The sequence below is a fragment of the Nicotiana sylvestris genome, chromosome 5, assembly GCF_000393655.2.
Source record: "Nicotiana sylvestris chromosome 5, ASM39365v2, whole genome shotgun sequence".
Lineage (NCBI taxonomy): Eukaryota > Viridiplantae > Streptophyta > Magnoliopsida > Solanales > Solanaceae > Nicotiana > Nicotiana sylvestris.
In genome coordinates this window covers 47811089-47834551 of record NC_091061.1, presented here as the reverse complement: position 1 = coordinate 47834551, position 23463 = coordinate 47811089, and the positions used below count along the sequence as shown (strand labels likewise).

The 23463-nt window shown below is 37.4% G+C and overlaps 1 protein-coding gene across 2 annotated transcripts; it reads right to left on the bottom strand.

Annotated features, from left to right (window-relative positions):
• Window positions 1-14403: 14403 nt before the first annotated feature.
• On the bottom strand, window positions 14404-21963 carry LOC104211102 (uncharacterized). Of its 2 annotated transcripts, none has more exons than XM_070174043.1 (3): window positions 21069-21963; window positions 15178-15708; window positions 14404-14854 (listed from the first exon to the last, which is right to left on the bottom strand). In XM_070174043.1, exons 1-3 carry the CDS (start codon window positions 21861-21863, stop codon window positions 14822-14824), a joined length of 1359 nt encoding a protein of 452 aa, XP_070030144.1. In that variant the 5' UTR covers window positions 21864-21963; the 3' UTR covers window positions 14404-14821. The 2 variants fall into 2 exon arrangements, with proteins under 2 accessions (XP_070030144.1, XP_070030143.1); XM_070174042.1 differs by having other exon boundaries at window positions 14404-14907; window positions 21069-21962.
• Window positions 21964-23463: the final 1500 nt, after the last annotated feature.

The following is a 23463-nucleotide window of genomic DNA, read 5'->3' as shown; positions in this document are numbered from 1 at the left end:
TCTAAATCTGCCTTTAAACCTGCTGTATTGATTTCTCAGATACGTTGGAAGTGACGTTGTTCAACAACCACCTAAATACGTATCCTTTCTCAAGCAACACATAATAAATAGGCGCAGTCAATCGATGGCCATTCAATCAACAACAATAAATACGTAGTTGAGCAAGTAGAGAAATTCAACGGCTCAATTATATAAAAACATAACAAGAATTTATTCTACAAAAGGTTCCATCAAAATCCTAGATAACAAATTAGCTATTCATAATAGTATGTAAAACTACAATACTAAAAGTCATAACTAACAATGAAAAAATAGGAAGAGGAAAGAAAAAACTCGTAGAAGAATTCCCCACCTTGCTCCTATTGTGTCTCTGCCTCCTTAGGTCGAATCTGTGTCAAAAATATGTCCAACCTTCTCAAAATAGCATTTTTACATGTATTTATACCAAGTAGGGTCGGGCCCAGACGAAAATACTTTCTCCCATGCTAAATAGGACACTCACTCTGTAAAATTTGCACTACCACGCCGCATGGGGCGACGCGCCATGCGGGGCGGCAGTGGAAAAGCTCTGATTGCCGATTATAACAGGCTGCAGAAAATTTCCACAGGCGCGGCGCACCGCGCGCCGCTGTAGTGGAAATTTTCGAAAATGCAAAACATGAAAGTTGTATCCCTTTCAAATAGCTTTCCAACGATATATTGTGGAGCCCAAACGAAATTGTGAGTGAAAAGTTATGTGCATTTTACTAGACAATGCACTGTATGCCCGCTCGATTCTTCGTTTCGTTCTTAACTATCATTCGTCGATCCCCGAACACGATCCCGACTTGATTCCTTAGGCTTTTACTCAGACTTCAAAGCTCCAAATCACTTGAATTCATTCTATAACTTCTACATAGCTCGGAATCACTCCTTCAAGGCATAAAACACATAATTAGTGCAATACACTAGCGATTACAGCTCAAACTCAATTAAAGTGCAGTAAATTAGAGTGTAATAAGCGACTAAAATACGCAATTATAGCCGATCATCAACACCCCACACTTAAACCATTGTTCGTCCTCGAGCAATCAAAGTACACTTTATGTAGACACGACCTTTTTAAACAATTCTCCTTACTCGTCACACCAAGAATACTTAAAATGGACTAAGCACAAAAGCGTAACATTTTCACCTCAAGATTTGACTCGCAAGTACCATGCATTATTTACAACTCACCCACTTAATCTAACATAGAGGTCACTGACATTACCTCTCCTTCATGAATCAAGTGCCCTCACATAGCAAAAGAGAGTAGTTCCACATAATAAAATTTAAGAACACTTAGGAACTCAAGATAGAAAGAATTCACTCACTCTCAGAAATAACATTCGTATGCCACAAAAGATGCACCATAAGCTTGCCCGTAGTATACTACTCTACTCATCGAGCTCATTCAGTCTAGGATCAAGTAGGACTTTATTTGGTTGTAATGTAGGCTGCGGGACGGGTAAGATACATTTAGATATAAGACTGACTACACCTCCCTAATTATTTTAATACATATACTTTAACATTCAAACCCCATATGTCAAACCAAACTCTACCTTCACATCAATGTATATTACCACATACTTCTTTAAGCACAATTACATCAAGAGTCACCACTTATCAAGGAATACTTTTTTTTCACAGCAATACAATTATTATTATTTTCAAGTGGCTCTTGCTTGTTCAAAACAGTGCACCTTTCTCCTTATTTCATTAGTTCCACTCAAAAGTCAAACCAGTCACCCGACACTTTAACTTTTACACAGTTCATAAACAATTCAAGTGCTCATGAGAGGTTACACTGGTTCAAATAGATGGTTAATTCAAACAAATGGGTAAGACTTATAATGTGGTTGCCAAAAAAATAGGATTACAGGCTCAATGGGGTTAACTACAATACATAACAATTAGGCTGGTAAAATATACATATCTGATTCAACAAAGAAATTCTTATATCACTTCCAAGACTGAGCAAAACTACTATTTCTCTATGCAAACACACGGGGCAAGTTCTAGACATCAAATTCAATGCACAAAATACAACAACCCTCACACGCACATGGCACATGACTCACTCAAGATTGGATCATCAAGATACTCTAGTCGAAGCAGTTAAGTAAAGTTAAGAACATACAATTTAAGGTACTTATACAAGAGTCAAAAACTGAGCCTAAGCGTCACAACCAAAGTACTCACTATTCTCAAGGCATAACAAAGTCAAGAGATATTGTTTCAATTCAAAACACAACACAATAGCTCCTACTCCCAAAAACATAAAACTAACTAGACTCGGTTCAAATAAAACCCTTGGAAAAGAACCGCGGTACAAAGAAAAATCAAGGGGAATTACTACACTACCTACAAAGAAAATATTTTTGTACTTTTTTTCTTTAGACTTAAATCCCTCAAAACAATTATCTACGATATCCATCGTCGGGAAAAGTCCAATTTTTTTATTTTTTTTATTTTTCTAATAAAAAAAATTATTCAATTAAACTAACAAAACAAATTATTCAGTTAAACTAACACAACTAAAATAGCATAGAAAGTCACCCAGACAATCTCCTTACCCCACACTTAAAATTGTGCATTGTCCCCAATGCACACCATAACTAATAAAAGGGTAAAAGAGACTCCCTGGTAGGCCAAAGGCCGAAGCACTAACAGATCATGGGGTACTCAGATTTCTCCCAAGCTTGGTCCTTCGTGCGGGTACCTCACACTTAGTTCCAACCATTTGGTTTGTTGTTGCATCCTTCCAATAACTTTGCTTTCCATGTTCCTAGAAGATTAAAAATTGTCACTACAAAAATAAAATAAAATAAAAAGCAGTAAAGTTGAGTTGCCTCCCAACAAGCGCTTGATTTAACGTCGCGGCACAACAAGAATCACTTTTTGTCTCCACCTCGAGTTTATGAATTGAACCTCAAGTTTTGCTTCAAGTTTATGATTATGCTCTTGGGGCGCCCCCTTCTTGCGAGCCAAAAATTAGATAAAGTCTTATGCACTTTTTGGCTCTCAACCGAGGAGTGTCACCTTGCCTAGACGGCCTTGAGAATTTCAAAATATAAGGCTCATCTACCTCTTCCTTTGACTCGTTTTTATGCTCGTAAGGATCCATTCCCTTTTCACCATCCGGACATAATGTAGAGAAGTATTTGGAATGAGATCCCACGTGCTCAAATACCTGAACTTCATGGTTTTTGACCTCCTCAACACCAATCACACTAGAGTCAACTAACTTTGTATCTTCAATGTCCTTGGCTGACTCTAGTGTTACTTCTTGAGCATCGACATCCTCAAATTCTAGTTGGATAGATTGTTGGTGTTCTACTCTGACCTCCTCCATTAGCACCTCAATCTCAATGTCTAATTCATGCTCTTCTTGACTACTATCCCAATATTGGCTTGTTGAGCATTAAATGCTTCAACTAGTTGACTCAATTGTGCCTCCAGGTTGCGAGTAGTAGCATCTTGCCTTTGTATGTGCATCTGTCTTTCATCATTTTGTTCCACAAGGTACTTTAGCATATCCTTGATCTCTTTCAGGTTATCATCCCCGATTTCTTTGTTCCTATTAACTTCACAAGAAAAAGAAGACCCATCAAAGTAAGGGGTTGGGGGAAGATAAGAAATATAAGTACAACCATGAAAGTGACCATCTTGACCACCACACATATCACACACATTCCACACATAAGATTGAGTTAGTGCACATAACTCGCTCTCGGAAATATTTAGACTATTTTGACCCAGGTGGTTTCCGCCACGATTCACACAAGAAAGATCAACAGTAAAATTACCAACATTAAAATTCTCATAATTCCAGGATGCCATATTTCTCAACTTAACAAGTAAAACACTAATAAATAAAAAAATCAAACACAAAAAAATAAAAATAAACGTTCAAACTTGTAACCTAGCAATATGTATAGCTATAACTACACTGTTAGTTCCCAGCAACAACGCCAAAATTTGATCACGCCCAACTCTAGTCCTAAAAAGGATAAACGGTCGCTGCAAATATAATCTGGTCTAAAAGTCCGGAGTCGAATCCCAAAGAGAACTAAGGCTTAGCTACAGTTGTTCAATATCGCTAAGAAATACAAGTCCAAACAATTTCCTAATTATAAAATATTACAATGTTTATTTTTATCTAATTAACTAGCAAATATTAGAAAGCACTAAAACTATCAATTAACAAGGATAATGATCGGAGACAAGATTAATGAGGTGTAAAGTTATGATTTCCCCAATTGTCGGAATCCTTAAAGTTATGTTCCCTACAATTTCGCCGATGTATTCTCTACTGATCGTGAGCACTTTAGGTGCCGTAATTCTCTCTCGAGTAACTACAATAATTTACTAGATATATTCTCTCGAACTACGCTAGTTGGCTTTATCTAACCGCTCATTATGACCACGTCAAGGCTTTATTATTTCTAAACCTGCCTTTAAACCCGCTGTATTGATTTCTCACATATGTTGGGAGTGACGTTGTTCAACAACCACCTAAATATGTATCCTTTCTCAAGCAACATTTAATAAATAGACACAGTCAATCGATGGCCATTCAATCAACAACAATAAACACGTAGTTGAACAAGTAGAAAAATCCAACGGCTCAATTATATAAAAACATAAAAAGAATTTATCCTACAAAAAGTTCCATCAAAACCCTAGGTAACAAATTAGCTATTCATAATAGTATGTAAAACTACAATACTAAAAGTCATAACCAACAATGAAAAAATAGGAAGAGGAAGGAAAAAACTCGTAGAAGAATTCCCCGCCTTGCTCCTATTGTGTATATGCCTCCTTAGGTCGAATCTGTGTCAAAATATGTCCAACCTTCTCAAAATAGCGTTTTACATGTATTTATACCAAGTAGGGTCGGGACCAGATGAAAATACCTTCTCCCGCGCAAAATAGGACACTCACTCTGTAAAATTTGCACTACTGCGCCGCATGGAGCGACGCGCCATGCGGGGCGGCAGTGAAAAAGCTCAAATTGCTGATTCTGAAAGGCTGCAGAATTCCACAAGCGCGGCGTACCGCGCACCGCAACACGCGCCTAGGTAGGGGGAATTTGCAAATATGCAAAACATGAAAGTTGTAGCCCTTTCAAATAACTTTCCAACGATATATTGTGGATCCTAAACGGAGTAGTGAGTGAAAATATATGTGCATTTTACTAGACAATACACTGTATGCCCGCTCAATTCTTCGTTTCATTCGTAACTATCATTCGTCGATCTCCGAACACTATCCCGGCTTGATTCCTTGGGATTTTACTCAGACTTCAAAGCTCCAAATCACTTGAATTCATTCCATAACATCTACATAGCTCGGAATCACTCCTACAAGGCATAAACACATACAATTAGTGCAAAACACTAGCGATTAACGCTCAAGCTCAATTAAAGTGCAGTACATTAGAGTATATTAAGAGACTAAAATACGCAATTATAGCCTATCATCATCCAAACTTCAAATAATACATTAAAAGATAAAATTATGAACATTTTTAAGAAATATTTATAAATTACATCACAATAAGTATACATTTATATATTAAATATATCTAAAAAATTTATATATGTAATGTCGGGTTGGTTTGGTTTCGGTTTAAATTTCTTTAGTTAAAACCATGCCAAACCAATTATGGTCGAGTTTCTTTCTCCAACACCAAACCAAATCAAACCAAACCCTAGTCGGGTTTTTTTCTCGTTTTGACTCGGATTATAGGGTTGGTGCGATTTGTCGGTTTCTTTTGTACACCCCTAGGTTATGATTTAAGAATGAGATAAATCCAAGTGAAATTGAGTTTCAAACCAATTAAGTAATATGGTTGTCTATAATATGTTACTACTGTGACACTGACATAGACATTAAGTAATAGTATAGGTAGTGGCGACATCAGGAATTTCTTTAAGGGTGTTGAGACTTGAAAGAAGTAAAAATAATTTCAACAAAGGGTGTTCGATATATGTTATATACATCTAAAACCTAATATTTACCTATATATACAGTATAATTTTCCGACAAAGGGTGGTCAATTGACCACCCTTACAAGAGTGTAGTTTCGCCCATGAGTATAGGCAGCCCTGTATGCAAAGCATCCTGTATTCACGCATGGTCTGAAGAAGAGCTACATCCCTAGAGTATAATGTAGATAGCCTACCCTAATGTAAGCATTAGTGGTCGCTTTCGCAGCTCGAACTTGTGACCTATAAAATAATTCTATCGTTGCTCCAATGCTCCCTTCAAAATATATATTAAGGCAGATTTAAATTTAAACGCAAAGATCTACCAATTATTCATTTACCTTTATATGTATAAAAATGAATCTAAAAGGGTCAAAATTAGCTGATTTAATAATTGCTCAAGTCTTTAAACTACGAGAGATTATTTAGTTGGGTCAAGATGAACTAAACAATCAACCTCTCAATTCTCATATTTTTATGGGCTAATTTTGCTACCTATGTGGCTTAGTGGGAGAAAGAGATTAGACCATTCAATTGATTCTCTTTAATACCATAGAAACTAGGAGTCCTTTTCCATATTGACATCCTCATTTTAGCAGATTTCTTTTCCAGAAATAGAATGAAATATATGCTGAAAAACTCAATCAGCCTAACACTAGTATTTAATCTATATCTATATCTATATCTATATTATTATAAAAACACGAATGTCAGAACATTAAATGTCAAGAGACAAAAATACCCTCGAAACGTTGAATGACTTTTATACCCTTAATTATTTATATATTTATTTTCAAAAGCAATAGTAAGAAAAGGACATAATTGAAAATACAACACTGCAATTTAAGTTATACATCAACACAAATTAATATTATCTAAGGATAGAATTCTGATCATGCCCAATTATGCCTTATAAAAGAACTAAGCGGTCGTGGCAAATATAATTCGGTTTACAAGTCCGGAGTCGAATCCCACAGAGAATTAAGACCTAGCTATAGTTGTTCGCTATCACCAAGAAGACAAGCTTGAACAGTTTCTAACGTATAGATATTAAGATTCTTGTGTTTACCTAATTAACTAACAAATTAAAATAATAAATTAACAACTACAGATACTAAGAGTTAGAGACAAGATTAAGGAGGTCTAGAGTTATGATTTTTTCAATTGTCGGAATCCTTCCCGCTACGTTTTCTATAAATTTCGCCTAAGAATTCTCTATCGATCATGATCGCTCTGCGTGTTGTAATTTTCTCCTGAGTAATTATGACAATTTACTAGACACTCTCCCGAGTTACGCTAACTGGCTTTAATTAATTCTCACTTTGATCGCACCCAAGGTTTCGTTATCCCTAATTCCACCTTTAAACCCTTGTTATTGATTCCTCACATACGTCGGGAGTGATGTTGTTCAACAACTACCTAAATATGCACTCTCTCCTGAGTAATACATACTAAATAGGCATACCTAATTGAGGATCCTATCAATTAACTAGAACAAGAACGTAGTTGAACAAATAGGAGATTATACTACGGCTCAATTATATAAAAATATAACAAGAATTTATCCTATAAAAGGTTCCATCAAAACCCTAGATAACAAATTAGCTATTCATAATAGTATGTAAAACTACAATACTAAAAATCATAACCAACAATGAAAAATCGGAAGAGGAAGGAAAAACTCGTAGAAGAATTCCTGCCTCCTTAGGTCGAATCTGTGTCTCAAATCTGTCCAACCACTCCAAAATAGCGTTTTTACATGTATTTATACCAAGTAGGGTCGGACCCAGACGAAAATACCTTCTCTCGCGTGAAATAGGACAATTACTTTGTAAAATTTGCACTACCGCACCGCATGAGGCGACGCACCATGCGGGGCGGCGGTGGGAAAGTTCAGATTGTTGATTCTGACAGGCTGCAGGAAATTTCCACAAGCGCGGTGCACTGCACGCCGCACCATGCGCCACAGTACTGGGAATATGCAAAAACGCAAAACATGAAAGTTGTAGCCCTTTCAAAATGGAGTTCTGAGCGAAACTTTATGTGCATTTTACTAGACAATGCGTCGTATGCCCACTCGATTCTCCGTTTCGTTCTTTACTATCATCCGTTGATCCTCGAACACGATCCCAGCTTAATTCCTTGGGCTTTTACTTAGACTTCAAAGCTCCAAATCACTTGAATTCATTCCATAATTCTACATAGCTCGAAATTACTCCTACAAGGCATTAAACACACAATTAGTGCAAAACACTAGCGATTAACGCTCAAACTCAATTAAAATGCAGTACATTAGAGTATAATAAGCGACTAAAATATGCAATTATAGTCAATCATCAACACCCCACACTTAAACCATTGCTCGTCCTCGAGCAATCAAACTACACTTTATATAAACATGACCTTTTTTATAAAACAATTCTCCTAACTCATCACCCCAAGAATATTGAAAATAGACTAAGCATAAAAGTATAACATCTTCACCTCAAGATTTGACTCACAAGTACCACGCATTATTCACAACTTACTTACTTACTCTAACATAGAGGTCACTGACATTACCTTTCCTTCATGAATCAAGTGCCCTCACACAACAAAAGAGAGTAGTTCCACACACCATAAAATTTAAGAACAATTAGGAACTCAAGATAGAAAAAATTCACTCACTCTCATAAATGACATTCATATGCCACAAAAGATGCACCATAGGCTTGACCGTAGTGTACTACTCTACTAATCAAGCTCATTCAGTCTAGGATCAAGTAGGACTTTAATTGGTTGTAATGTAGGCTGCAGGATGGGTTAGATACATTTAAATATAAGAGTGACTACACCTCCCTAAGCACTTTAATACATACACTTTAACATTCAATCCCATGCTTATGTCAAACCATGACTCCACCTTCACATCAATATACATCAACTCCCAAATTATTTAAGCACAATTACATCAAGAGCTACCACTTGTCAATGAATATCTACACACAATACAACTATTTTTTTTTCTTTTTCAATTCAAGTGGTTTTTACTTTCTTTTTTTCTAATACAGTGCACCTTTCTCCTTATCTCGTTAGTTCTACTCAAATGCCAAACCAACCACCCTACACTTTAACTTTTACACAGTTCATAACAATTCAAGTGCTCATGAGAAGTGAACAGGTTCAAATAGATGGTTAATTCAAACAATTAGGTAAGGCTTGTAATGTGGTTGCCAAAGAAACATGATTACAGGCTCAAAGGGGTTAACTATGATACATAACAATTAGGTAGGTAAAATATTACATATCTGGGTCAACAAAGAAATGACTATATCACTTCCAAGACTGAACAAAACTACTATTTCACTTTGCAAACACACATGGCAAGTTCTAGGCATAAAATGCAATTGCATAGAATAACAAGCAAACCTCACACACACATGGCACATCACTCACTCAGGATTGGGACTCATCGAGACACTCTTGTCAAAGCAGTTAAGAAAAATTAAGATCATACAATTTAAGGTACTTCTACAAGAGTCAAAAACTGAGCCTAAGCGTCACAACCAGAATACTTACTATTCTCAAGGCATAACAAAGTTAAGAGATATCGCTGCAATTCAATTCATCTCACACTAGCTCCTACTCCTAAAAAAAACTAACTACACCCAGTTCAAACAAAACCCTTGGAAAAGAACCACGGCACAAAGAAAAATCAAGGGGTAATTGCTACACTACCTAATAAAAAAAAATCTTTTTTGTCTTTTTCTTTAGACTTAAATCCCTCAAGAAAATTGTCTAATAGATCCATCGTCTATGAAAAGTCCAATTTTTTTTTTCGTTTTTCTAGAAAATAAAAAAAATTCAATTAAACTAACACAACTAAAATAGCATAAAAAGTCACCCAGACAATCTCCTTACCCCACACTTAAAATTGTGCATTGTCCCCAATGCACACCATACTAATAAAAGGGTAAAAGAAACTCCCTGGTAGGCCAAAGGCCAAAGCACTAACTGTTCATGGGGTACTCAGACTTCTCTCGGGTTTGGTCCTTCGTGCGGGTACCTCACAATTAGTTCCAACCATCTGATTTGCAATTGCATCCTTCTAATAGATTTGCTTTCCATGCTCCTAGAAAATAAAAAATTGACACTACGAAAATAATACAATTAAAACAAATTTAACAAAAAAATTAAAAGAAAGCAGTAAAGCTGGGTTGCCTCCCAACAAGCGCTTGATTTAACATCGCGACAGAATCACTTTTTGCCTCCACTTTGAACTTATGAATTGGACTCCAAGTTTTGATTCTGCTCTGTGATCATGCTCCTGGGGTGGTAGAACGAATTTGACTAGCCTAATAAAATAATGTAGTATTCTGCACTTCTTGGCCTTTGGATGAGGTGCGTAATCCCGACTTTCTAGCAAGAAAAATTCCAGAATGTAAGCACATTGTTCCTCATTCCTTGACTCCTCAAGTGGCTCGGACGACTCTATTTCCATATCATCATCTAAACACACTGTGAAAAAATGCTTGGAGTGAGGACCAATGCGCTCATTTACATGAACATGGGGACTATCTACATTCTCAACATTAATGATAATGGAGTCAACTAAATATGTATCCTTAATATCCTTGGTTGGCTCTAGTATCTCTTCTATGACATCGGCATCCTCAAAATCTAGTTCGATTGATTGTTGGTGTTTTACTCTGGCCTTCTCCTCTAGCTCCTTAATTCCTGTATCTAATTCACGCTCTTCTTGGATACTATTTACAATATTAGCTTGTTGAACATTAAAATCTTCAACCAGTTGACTCATGTGAACGTTCAAGTTGTGAATAGTTTCCTCCTGCCTTTCTATCAGCAGTTGTAATTTACTATGCTGTTCCAAAATGCACTTTAACATATCTTCGATCTTCTTTAGGTCAGCTTCTCTGGGTTCTTTGTTCCTATTAACTTCACTAGAAAAAGAAGAACCATCAAAGTAAGGGGTTGGGGGAAGGTAAGAAATATAAGCACAAGCGTGAAAGTGACCATCTTGACTACCACACATATCACACACATTCCACACATAAGATTGAGTTGGTACACAAAACTCGCTCTGGGGAATATTTTGATAATTTTGCCCCGGGTGGTTTCCTTCACAATATGTATAAGGAGGATTAAAAGTAGAATTACCAACATCAAAATCTCATAATTCCATGATGCCATGTTTCTCAAATAAAACTAAAATAAAAAAATAAAAAAATCAAATACTAAAAAATAAAATAAAAGTTCAAACTTGAAACCCAACAATATGTACACCTACAACTACACCGTTAGTTCCCCAGTAACGACGCCAAAATTTGATCACGCTCAACTATGCCTTATAAAAGGACTAATCGGTCGTTACAAATATAATCCGGTTTACAAGTCCGGAGTCGAATCCCACATAGAACTAAGCCCTAGCTATAGCTGTTCACTATCACCAAGAAGACAAGTTTGAACAGTTCCTAACTTATAGATATTAAGATTCTTGTGTTTAACTAATTAACTAACAAATTAAAATAAATTAACAACTACAGATATTAAGGATTAGAGACAAGATTAAGGAGGTCTAGAGTTATGATTTCCCCAATTGTCGGAATCCTTCCCGCTACGTTTTCTATAAATTTTTCCTAAGTATTCTCTACCGATCATGAGCGCTCTGCGTGTTGTAATTCTCTCCTGAGTAATTACGACAATTTACTAGACATACTCTCCCGAGTTACGCTAACTGGCTTTAATTAATGCTCACTTAGATCGCACCCAAGGTTTCGTTTTCCCTAATCCCACCTTTACACTCTTGGTTATTGATTCCTCACATACGTCGGGAGTGATGTTATTCAACAACTACTTAAATATGCACTCTCTCCTGAGTAATACATACTAAATAGGCACAGCTAATTGAGGATCATATCAATTAACTACAACAAGAACGTAGTTGAACAAATAGAGATTATACTACGGCTCAATTATATAAAAACATAACAAGAATTTATCCTACAAAAGGTTCCATCAAAACCCTAGACAACAAATTAGCTATTCATAATAGTATGTAAAACTACAATACTAAAAGTCATAACCAACAATGGAAAATAGGAAGAGGAAGGAAAAACTCGTAGAAGAATTTCCCGCCTTGCTTCTATTGTGTCTCTGCCTCCTTAGGTCGAATCTGTGTCTCAAATCTGTCCAACCTCTCCAAAATAGCGTTTTTACATGTATTTATACCAAGTAGGGTCGGGCCCAAACGAAAATACCTTCTCCCGCGCGAAATAGGACAATCACTTTGTAAAATTTGTACTACCGCACCGCAGGGGGCGACGCACCATGGGGGGCGGCAGTGGGAAAGTTCAGATCGCTGATTCTGACAGGCTGCAGGAAATTTCCACAAGCGCGGTACACTGCACGAGAATTTGCAAAAACGCAAAACTTGAAAGTTATAGCCCTTTCAAATAGCTTTGCAACGATATATTGTGGAGCCCAAACGGAGTTCTGAGCGAAAGGTTATGTGCATTTTACTAGACAATGCGTCGTATGCCCCCTCGATTCTCCGTTTCGTTCTTAACTATCATCCGTTGATCCCCGAACATGATCCCGGCTTAATTCCTTGGGATTTTACTCAGACTTCAAAGCTTCAAATCACTTGAATTCATTACATAACATCTACATAGCTCGGAATCACTCCTACAAGGTATAAAACACACAATTAGTGCAAAACACTAGCGATTAACGCTCAAACTCAATTAAAGTACAGTACATTAGAGTATAATAAACGACTAAAATACGCAATTATAGCCTATCATCAAATTCCTTTTCAATTTAAAGTCAAGTTAGCAGTAAATAGAGGCCGATCGACATTAAGCTGGTACAAAGTTCCTTTAGTTCTATTCTAACTATAATATAATAATATATCAAATATACAGTAAAATATGCCACCTTAAACTCTCACAAAGTTGTTTTAGTTCTAATTATGATATGAATCATATATATATATATATATATCAATTTGTGAAGGATTCTATCTCACTTGTAAGCTAGAGATCTTATCTTAGAGTCTGTCGACATGCAAACATATCATCTAAGACCATCTGGATTTTAGTTTGTATCGGATTTAAATTTATTGCATGAATCCATGTAGAAAAAAGAATAAGCCAAATACTCCTATAAAAGAAGCAATTATTTCAGCTCTTTATTGGGTTTGGTAAGAGTACATTTGGATTAATTTTTTTATGTTACTTTTATTTTTCAGTCGATTCTTCTCTATTTTAATCTGTATTGCCATTTACATCCTAACAAACCGCAACATGCCTACATGCTGCAGGTATCTTTAGAAAGTGAAGGCTGCATTACCTCTCGCCGTATATGTTCCAGAACGACAGGTAGGCTGTTTACATAATAAACTTCATACACATTACTAGTTAAAGTTAATAAAGCAAAGAAAGCTGCTTCGCCCAATATCTTCAGCCTTAATAGTATGCTAATTGTGGTGAAAATTACTGTAGGGAATTGTTCCTTCTGAAAGGTAAAGTACTTAGTTGATAAGTGTATACGGGTGAAATCGGGGTTAACACACACCCCGATTTCCCGGTATATCAAACGGAATAAGAGTGAATGAGATCGAAATCGAAGCCGAGAACTCTTTGTAGCAAGGCTCGAACGGAATGCTCACTATCGTACCCGATAAGACAACACTCCCCGAACCTAGAACGAGCTCCAAGACCTCGGGAAATATGACAAACGGTTACACACGACTAACAGAGGGCCGTGATATCCGCATCCAACCGGATATCACGGCGGAGATGTCGCCCGATGTCGGTAGATAAGTAATTAACGAGAAAGGAGGACTTTTATCTTTTTTAAAAATGTACTAGAGATGGAACCCTCCTACTATATAAAGGGGAAACTTTATTTCAATAGGATACATTGTAACACGTAAACCAAAACAATACAATTTCATTTTTACTGCTCTCTAGCTATAGCAAAGTTATTACTTTACTGTTTGTTATTCATTCTCTGTAGGCTCCGAACCGAGGGTCCGATCGAAGGCAAGACTGTTATCCAATCCAAGTTCAAGCTGGACCATAACATTACAATTGGTTTGATTATTTATTTTGTCTTTCACTCGTTTATCTAATATTTTTAATTATTTGTATGGAATCAATCCATATATCCTTAAAATCGCGTACAAATTTAATTGTTATCCATTTTAAGGGTAAAGTAAGAAAATCCAGATTGCACAATTGCAACAAGTGGCAAAGGGTCAGAGCTCAAACTAGTAGACCATATATAAGCCTCACATATTGGTGTTTCATGATACACAGCTAATGGTGCATGCATGTTATTGAAAAAATGCATGTCCACTTTATATGTAATAACTGAACCCACATTAAAATAATAAAATGTTGAACAGTTACAGTCAAATTTGAGATTTTTCTTTGATTAACTCCCAAGTTTCTTCACATGTGATTGCTAATACACATTAAGTCTGAACATGCGCACAGCTTTCTAATTATAATTGTAATTCATTTTCCTCAAGTGCAATCTAATCCTAGTTAAATTTCCTAAGCTGCTTTCCTGAATCTACTACTTCACAAGCAAAGGAGTAGATTTATGCTTAGAAATAAAGCAAAATTGTAGTGGAGCATCTTGGCCTAACCGGCGAAATCTTCTGTTGTGAAAATCGTTCATCCCATCACCAATTTGCCATCAACAAAAGTTACTGAAATTTTCTTGCCTTCCTTGCAGTAAATATCGACAGTTGCAGCAATATATAGCACTAAGGGTGTATGTAAATTAGTTCGTCTTCATTGCATTCTCTTATACCTATTTCCATCACACTGCGAGATGTTGAAGGCAATACATCACAGCACTGTCTTCTTGGTGATAGCAACTGTGTATGCCATCAGACCAAATGTTTCACAAATTAAACTTAAATGGATACTTAAAGAGTAATTAATTAAGAATCTCAGCTTAGGCTAAAAATAGGGCAGCCCAGTGCACTAAGGCGGACCACAAGGGTCTATTATACGTAGCCTTACCCTGCATTTCTGCAAGAGACTATTTTCACGGCTCGAGCCTCCTCAACTTTACCAGTTGCACCAAGGCTCCCCTTCAACTTATATAGGCTAAAGTTGAATAATAAGCTCGAGAGAAATAGTACCTGTTTTTTGTCAAGGTCTAACTTTTGAGAAGTCACTCTGATTTCTTCTAGTTTTCTAGGTGAAACCATGTTGATTGTGCAATTCTCAGGGGTTTTCTTCTTGTAAATGGTCTTGATTCCATCAGTTCCAGAGGAGACATTGTCTAAGAAATAAACAAGTTGTCTTTTACATGGATCAGGTTCATATGGCCTTGTATCAAGGTCATAATGTCTAGCCAAATCACCCTTTTGCCATGGAAAATAGCTCTCTTGTACGCGCTGAGCATCCGGCAAAAACACATGGTACCCGAAAACTTGAACAGCGTATCCCCAAGACACTGACACTGTCCATGTAAACCAACGATCGTAGCATACTGTTTGCTGCAAAATACGGTGTGGATCGAACTTTGCAGCCTCGTACAAATGCTCCAGAGCTTTCATTTTTGTCATATTGGGGAATATGGCATCGTTCATCTCCATATGATGGAGAGATACCAAAGGTCTAATGGTATGTGCTGCTAACATTCCGAACATATTTCCTCTTACATCCAGCTGGTATTTCAAATTCCAGAAAACAGAGCAAAACAAGTTTGTGTCATTTACATTTTAGCATCTGGTGCAAAGTAAGTTTTCAATCGCCTAAAGGCAATTTTTTGAGAGACAGCGCGTGCTTCTAAGCTTAACAAAAAGAGTTTAACTTATATGAACTAGCAGAATACAATTTTTGTTTATTCAATCAGGTCAAGACCTACAGTAGCAGGTAACTGTTTATAACAAATAGAACATAAACAGTCGCTTATATAGAATAAACATGTTATAACAGCTTGAGCATTACATACAATATAAAATCATGCGTTAAGCTCTATACAGTATCAACATAGAAAATATTCACACAATCAAGTCACTTATATCCCTCCGTTCACTTATACTTATCCACTATGGACTTTGCACACCTCTTAAAAAATAGTAAATGAAGTGCATAATTTATCATGATTTTTTTCTTCTTCTGAAAGAGGACTTTTTCCGGTTCTGCCTCGTCTTGGGTTTTTTGATAACCAGGAAGGAGGAAGAAGAGGATTGAAGCAGTAGTAAAGTGGATTAACAAAGTGTTTTACTCTTTAATTCCTTGACCGTTTACTTTCTGCTACTTCCTCCGTTTTCTTTTCTAATGCTCTATTGACTAGGGTTTGTTGTTTTCGTGAGTGTCTGAACAAATTGGTTTTGGGGTTTTATTCTAATTGGTGTCGAGAAGTTGTGGCTGAAGCTTGGGTTCATTTATTTGAGGATTGCTCGACAATCGAATTTCTGGTGCTGAAGCTCGAAGAACAGCTTCAATTTTCTGGAGTTGAGTGCCTGAAGCTGTTGCGTAGCCTATGCCCTCCTCGACGCATCAGATCTCTCCTCAGATTGACTGCTGCAGCTAGCAAGAAAACTCTCTCACAAACTCCCTGTAAATCTCTCCTCAGATTTACCTCAGTTAAGCTTTCATATATTTCCAATCGAGTTGGGTTCCAATTCGAATTTGCCAGAATCATTCGCATTCCACGAATTCAGTGGTAGCGGTGATAGCTCCTTCTGGTTTTTGGGTCGTGGTATTTTCTGTGTTTTCAGGAATTCTCGGAGTATTTGGAGACAAGTTAGGCGCACGAGCACTGGCAAAGGAGAGCAACCTGGGCGAGTGTCAGCAAAGGGCGGTAGCAAGTGGTGCGTGAGGGTACAACTGCATCGAGTACAACAAATCAACCACAGGTTTTGTTATCGGGAGTTGGTACCTCCTGTTTTACTGTTTCCCTTTTGGTGTTAGCTAAATTACTGTTACTTTACTTCGCAATAGTTAAACCTTTCAACTAGGATATTAGTTACCACTTGTTTCCTTCTTGTTTGATTTGCGTATGTTGTGTACTAGCGAGTCTTCTCTAGATTGTTGTAGGTGTAGTGGCTGCAGTCTGGGATGATAGAATAAGGACATGTCCTCGGGTGGGGCAGAGTGGGGGCTGGGGTCAGGGGGTGGGTCGGGTAGCAGGGGAGGTAGATGGGGCAAGGGAGCCTATAGGTTGAGAATCGGGTCATGGAACATAGGTTCAATGACGAGTAAATCCATAGAGTTGGCGAAAATCCTGCAGAAGAGGAAGATTAATATAGCGTGTGTCCAGGAGACTAGGTGGGTCGGATCGAGGGCGAAAAACGTGGATGGGTATAAGTTGTGGTACTCTGGTATCCTGAGGGGTAAGAATGGAGTGAGTATCCTGGTAGATAGCCATCTTAGAGAGTCCGTGGTAGAGGTCAGGCGGGTGAATGATAGACTAATGACTATTAAATTGGTGGTAGGTGAGGGTACTTTAAATGTCGTTAGCGCGTACGCACCGCAAGCAGGCTTGGATGAGGATATTAAGAGGCGCTTTTGGGAGGGGTTGGATGAGATTGTTCGTAGTATACCGCCTTCTGAGAGGTTATTCATAGGAGGAGATTTCAATGGTCATATTGGGTCATCTGCAGGTGGGTACTCTGAGGTGCATGGCGGCTTTGGTTTCGGAGAGTGGAACGGAGGGGGTATTGCATTGTTGGACTTTGACAAGGCTTTCGATCTAGTCATTGTGAACTCGAGTTTTACGAAGCGGGATGAACATTTGGTTACTTACCAAAGTTCGGTGGCGAAGACTCAGATTGACCATCTCCTCCTTAGGAGATGCGACAGAAGGTTGTGCGAGGACTGCAAGGTTATCCCAGGTGAGACCCTCTCAACGCAGCATAGGCTTTTGGTCATGGACATTTGTATTAGGAGAAGGAGGAAGAAAAGGTCAGTACAAGGACGCCCCAGGATTAGGTGGGCGCCTTAACTGAGGATAAAGCTAAGGAGTTGGAAGGAAGGTTATCGGCAATGGGAGCTTGGAGGAGTGGTGGGGACGCGAACACAATGTGGTCGACGACGGCGGACTGTATAAGAAAGGCGGCAAGAGAGGTGTTAGGGATATCTATGGGCCGCAATGGTGGTCACAAAGGAGATTGGTGGTGGAATGCAGTTGTCCAAGGTAAAGTGGAAGCGAAGAAGGCGGCTTACCCGCGGTTAGTAGGGAGCACTAACGAGGAGGAGAAGAGAGAGAACAGTCAAAGGTATAAGGTAGCTAGGAAGGAGGCAAAGATGGCAGTGACGGAGGCTAAGACGACAACTTTTGCTCGTCTGTATGAGGAACTAAGGAACAAAGGTGGGGAGAAGAAGTTATTCCGACTCGCTAAGGCGAGAGAGAGGACAACTCGGGATCTGGACCAAGTGAGGTGCATAAAAGATGATGACGACAAAGTTTTGATGGGAGATGACCAGATTAAGAGGAGGTGGCAGACCTACTTTCATAAACTTCTAAGTGAAGAAGGAGATCAAGATATTAGACCTGGGGAATTGAGGAATGCCGACAGTCACCATGAATTAAGTAATTGTAGGGACATTGAGATCGATGAAGTCATGGAGGCAATGCGTAAGATGAGAAGGGGCAGAGCTACCGGGCCAGACGAAATTCCGGTGGAACTGTGGAGGTGTGTGGGTAGAGCAGGCTTGGAATGACTTACTGCATTGTTTAGTGTTATATTCAAGACTAATAGGATGCCGGAAGAGTGGAGGTGGAGTACAATGGTCCCGTTGTATAAGAACAAAGGTGATGTCCAGAGCTGTAATAACTATAGGGGCATCAAATTACTAAGTCATACCATGAAAGTTTGGGAGAGAGTGGTAGAAATGAGAGTGCGAAGGACGGTGTCTATTTTAGACAACCAGTTCGGGTTCATGCCGGGACGATCTACCACAGAAGCTATCCACCTTATTAGGAGGATGGTGGAACAGTACAGAGATAAGAAGAAGGATCTCCACATGGTGTTTATTGATCTGGAGAAAGCGTACGATAAGGTTCCTAGGAAGGTCTTATGGAGCTGCTTAGAGGATAAAGGGGTCCCGAGTAACTATATTAGGGTGATTAAAGACATGTATGATGGAGCTAAGACTCGGGTTAGGACAGTAGGAGGCGACTCTGAACACTTTCCAGTTATTACGGGGTTGCACCAAGGGTCTGCGCTCAGCCCATTCCTATTTGCCCTGGTGATGGATGCACTGACTCATCATATTCAAGGGGAGGTGCCATGGTGCATGCTATTTGCTGATGACATTATTCTAATTGACGAGACACGAGGCGGCGTCAACGAGAGGCTAGAGATTTGGAGACATGCTCTTGAGTCTAAAGGTTTCAAGTTGAGCAGGACGAAGACGGAATACCTCGAGTGCAAATTTGGAGTTGAGCCGACGGAAGCGGGAGTTGAAGTGAGGCTTGACTCTCAAGTCATTCCCAAGAGGGGTAGTTTCAAGTACCTTGGATCGGTTATTCAGGGGATCGGGGAGATTGACGAGGATGTCACACACCGTATAGGGGTGGGGTGGATGAAGTGGAGGTTAGCGTCGGGAGTCTTGTGTGACAAGAAAGTGCCACCGTTACTAAAAGGTAAGTTTTATAGAGCAGTGGTTAGGCCTGCCATGTTATATGGAACTGAATGTTGGCCGGTAAAGAACTCACACATCCAGAAGATGAAAGTAGCAGAGATGAGGATGTTGAGGTGGATGTGCGGGCATACAAGAATGGATAAGATTAGGAATGAAGATATTCGAGAGAAGGTGGGCGTGGCCCCCATGGAGGACAAGATGCGGGAAGCAAGACTCAGATGGTTCGGGCACATTCAGAGGAGGAGCACTGATGCACCGGTGAGGAGGTGTGAGCGACTGGCTGTAGTGGGCACGCGGAGAGGTAGAGGACGACCTAAGAAGTATTGGGGAGAGGTGATCAGACAGGACATGGCGCGACTTAGGATTACTGAGGACATGACCCTTGACAGGGAATTATGGAGGTCGAGTATTAAGGTTGTAGGTTAGGGGAGAGTTGTGAATATTTCTACAGCACAATAGAGTGAGACTAGCCAGTTAGGAGTTGGACTAAGAATGTCATTGGTCGTCTATTGATGCAGGGCTTTACCTGCTAGTTTTACTATACCAACCATCTTTTTCGTATTTCGTATTCTGTATTTCATATCTATTGTATTGCTGCTATGTTATTATGCATTTTTATTATGCATTTTTATTATGCATTTTTATGGTACTAATATATCGGCTTCTGTTGCTTTTGAGCCGAGGGTCTCCTGGAAACAGCCTCTCTACCCTTCGGGGTAGGGGTAAGGTCTGTGTACATATTACCCTCCCCATACCCCACTTGTGGGATTATACTGGGTTGTTGTTGTTGTTGTTGTACCCATATTAATTGATGCATATTTTTAATGAATTTGAGAAAATGATTTGAAATGAGTAGTTAATACTGTATAACAAAAAAAAAATACTGTGTATAACAGAAAAAAAGAAATTGACTTCTCTTAATATGCTAAAAGTGACAAGTAAAAGTGAAAATCTATTTTTAGAATACTGGACAAGTAAAAGTGAACGGAGGGAGTAGCATAATTCTATGATAAGTATTATAACCTGGTAAAAATAATACAGTCAAACCTCATTATAACAACTTCATTTGTTCCGAATTCTTTTGGTTGTTATAGCTAAATGTTGTTACAGAGAACATATGTTATAATATAACATGAAAATTGGTTCCATATTAACTTTTATAGTGAATGATTGTTATACAGTAGAGAGGTCTGACTGTAACTTCCGTGCTATTCCCAAGTTTTCTATGCCAATAGTATAAAATATCTTTATATTGTCAATTATGTTTGTCTATGAGTTTAGCCTGACTTTAAATTGTACTTTTTCTCTATTCCAATTAATGTGATAGTATTTGACCGTGTACGAAGAAAAATGAAAAAAAAACGTTGAAACTTGTGGTCTAAAATAAGCTATAAAAATTTCTGTGTCATATAAATTAGGATAGATGGGATACCTGATGGAAACCGGGCTCATGTGTTAAGCCAACACCAAGCTCAGCCAAACAGGAATAAATCCTAGCATCACTCCCAAAAAGGTGAGGGTACCTTTCTATGCATGCATCGAACACTTTACCAAGAACTTTAGCCAAAGGATAGCTTATAGCAATGCCAGCTCCACCAAATGCCATTTCATAGGAAAAAGCCTTGTTCATTAAAAAATGTTCAGAATTCGACCCTATATAGTACCAAAGCCCATGGTCATATTTAGAAAGTGTTTTCACCAAATTGTCTGGGAAAAAAACAGTGTCATCATCCCCAAAAACATACCACCGCACATTTGAATGATTTAATGCCACCGTCTCAGTCACAACTCGTGCCACGCGAATTGCCGACGGCGTTCCCCCTCGAAACGTATACTTAAATCTTGATGTGTCCCCAGAAATGCAAATCGGAGGTAAAGAATCATTTTCTGTAGTATTATTTGTGTAATTGGATGGCATTTTTTCAAGAAAAACACAACCCCTCATTTTTGAACCTGCCTTCCACCACATTTTAACTAATTCTTTCCTAGTAGACCATGCTTTCTCGTTAGATGCAATACCAAATACAATATGTTCAAGATTTGTATCTGATAATATTGTTGAATCATTTTGAAGCGAAACTGATGTGTGGAGTAATTTGGTGTTAGGGCCATTAAAGTTGAAAGAAAGAAGGTAGATTATACAAGCAAAAGAGGTGATCAAGATTATATTTTTGACCCCATTAGAGCAATATTGGGTTTTGTTGTTTGGTAATTTAAAAGACTGCATTTTTTTCTGAGGGAAAATGGAGGAAGGAAAGAAGAGAGAGAGAGAGAGAGAGAGGTTTGTATTGGATTTAGTATTATCGTTGTTATGAAGAGAGGTGGCAGAGTTTGGAGTTAGAGGCCATTCTTAAGACCGGAAACCTCGCCCAAAGCAGAGTATGGAATTTTGACTTTTCTTTTGTTTTTTAAAAATCAGTTGTAGTTACACGTGTTATATGGACTACAAGTACAACCAATTATGTAATTAAGCAGTAAAGAACAGAATAGAGTATGATGTAATTATTAGAATGTGACTTTTTGATTTCATCATATGTATAGTATTTTCCGAATAGAATAAGAGGTGTCCAAGCGGTGGATCTGAGGAAGGAAACTTACTGCAATTGCAAGGATGAGAATTGCAAATAAATAAATGACTAATTAAGAAAGTCTGTGCTTGAATTAAAGATAATTAAGAAAAGCTGTATTGGTGTGTGTTAATTAAGGATGGCATGGATAGATGATAAATCACGAAAAGGTATTAGAGATGCACCTTAATATTCTGAAAAGGTTGTATGCATGCCCCTTTCCCACTACTAATTTTGTTTATATTGGTTGGTTTGATTACAAAGATAAATGGATTATTTTTATACCACAGTTTGTACGAGATTACAATCTTTAAATTTTAACTAGTATTAGTACCTGCACGATGCGCGGACAAATCATTTCAAATTGCAATGTATATTATTTGAATCATGTACAAATAACCTTAAAATATATATCTCTCAGATAAAAATTATATAACATGAGAATTTATTTATGAAGCAGGATATGAAATTATTTATCAAATCTCGTAGTAGACAACCAATCTTTTTAACATATATTTGTAACAACCTAACCCCTTGATTTTAGTAATTGCATTTCGTTCCGTTGTCGATATTAAAGAATCTAAACATGTCATATTGTGATTTGTTTTGTTCGAGCACATTAGATCATATTATTTTAATAAAATTCTTACAATCATTGTATTTTTATCGGGAAGTCAAATATGTCTTATTCATCACATCATTTTAACATAAATTCTTTTTTTTTTGTTCTTTTCTTATAGTTATTGTATTATTTAATATTTCATAATATTATACCATCATATAATTTTTTGTTAGCTTATAATTAAATTAATGTCTTGCTTATTATCCTTTTAATAGTATGTGATAAAAATAAATGTCTTATTCATAATATTTTAATCATTTAAATTTGTCAGTAATATTTTTAAATATAATTAATTATTTTATTTTATCTATATTAAAATTAATTTAAAGTATAAGTATCCTCACACTACCTCTATTTTCTTTTTAATATACATTCTCTTTCCTACTATAAATGTTAATTAGTTTTATATTAATATTTTACCTATAACCAAAATAATGTCATATTTTATTTTAAATTGTAACTTTTAATTAGTCTAAAATATTAATACATAAGTTATTTGATTATCATGTTCCAAATGTATTTATTTCTCTTATAATTAATTTCGTATTAGATGCAGTTAAATTTTCTTTCCTTTTTAGCTATAAGATAAAATTTAATTTTAATTTTAATTTTCATTATTAAGATTACCAATATTAGAA

Excerpts from the sequence above, each read along its gene's own strand:
- LOC104211102 (XM_070174042.1), bottom strand. The coding sequence starts at position 21,863 with ATGCAGTCTTTTAAATTACCAAACAACAAAACCCAATATTGCTCTAAT. Across the intron at positions 15,709-21,068 it reads ATGAGCCCGGTTTCCATCAG|CTGGATGTAAGAGGAAATAT; the intron begins GTATCCCATCTA and ends TTGAAATACCAG. Across the intron at positions 14,908-15,177 it reads TAGACCTTGACAAAAAACAG|TTGCTATCACCAAGAAGACA; the intron begins GTACTATTTCTC and ends TGGCATACACAG.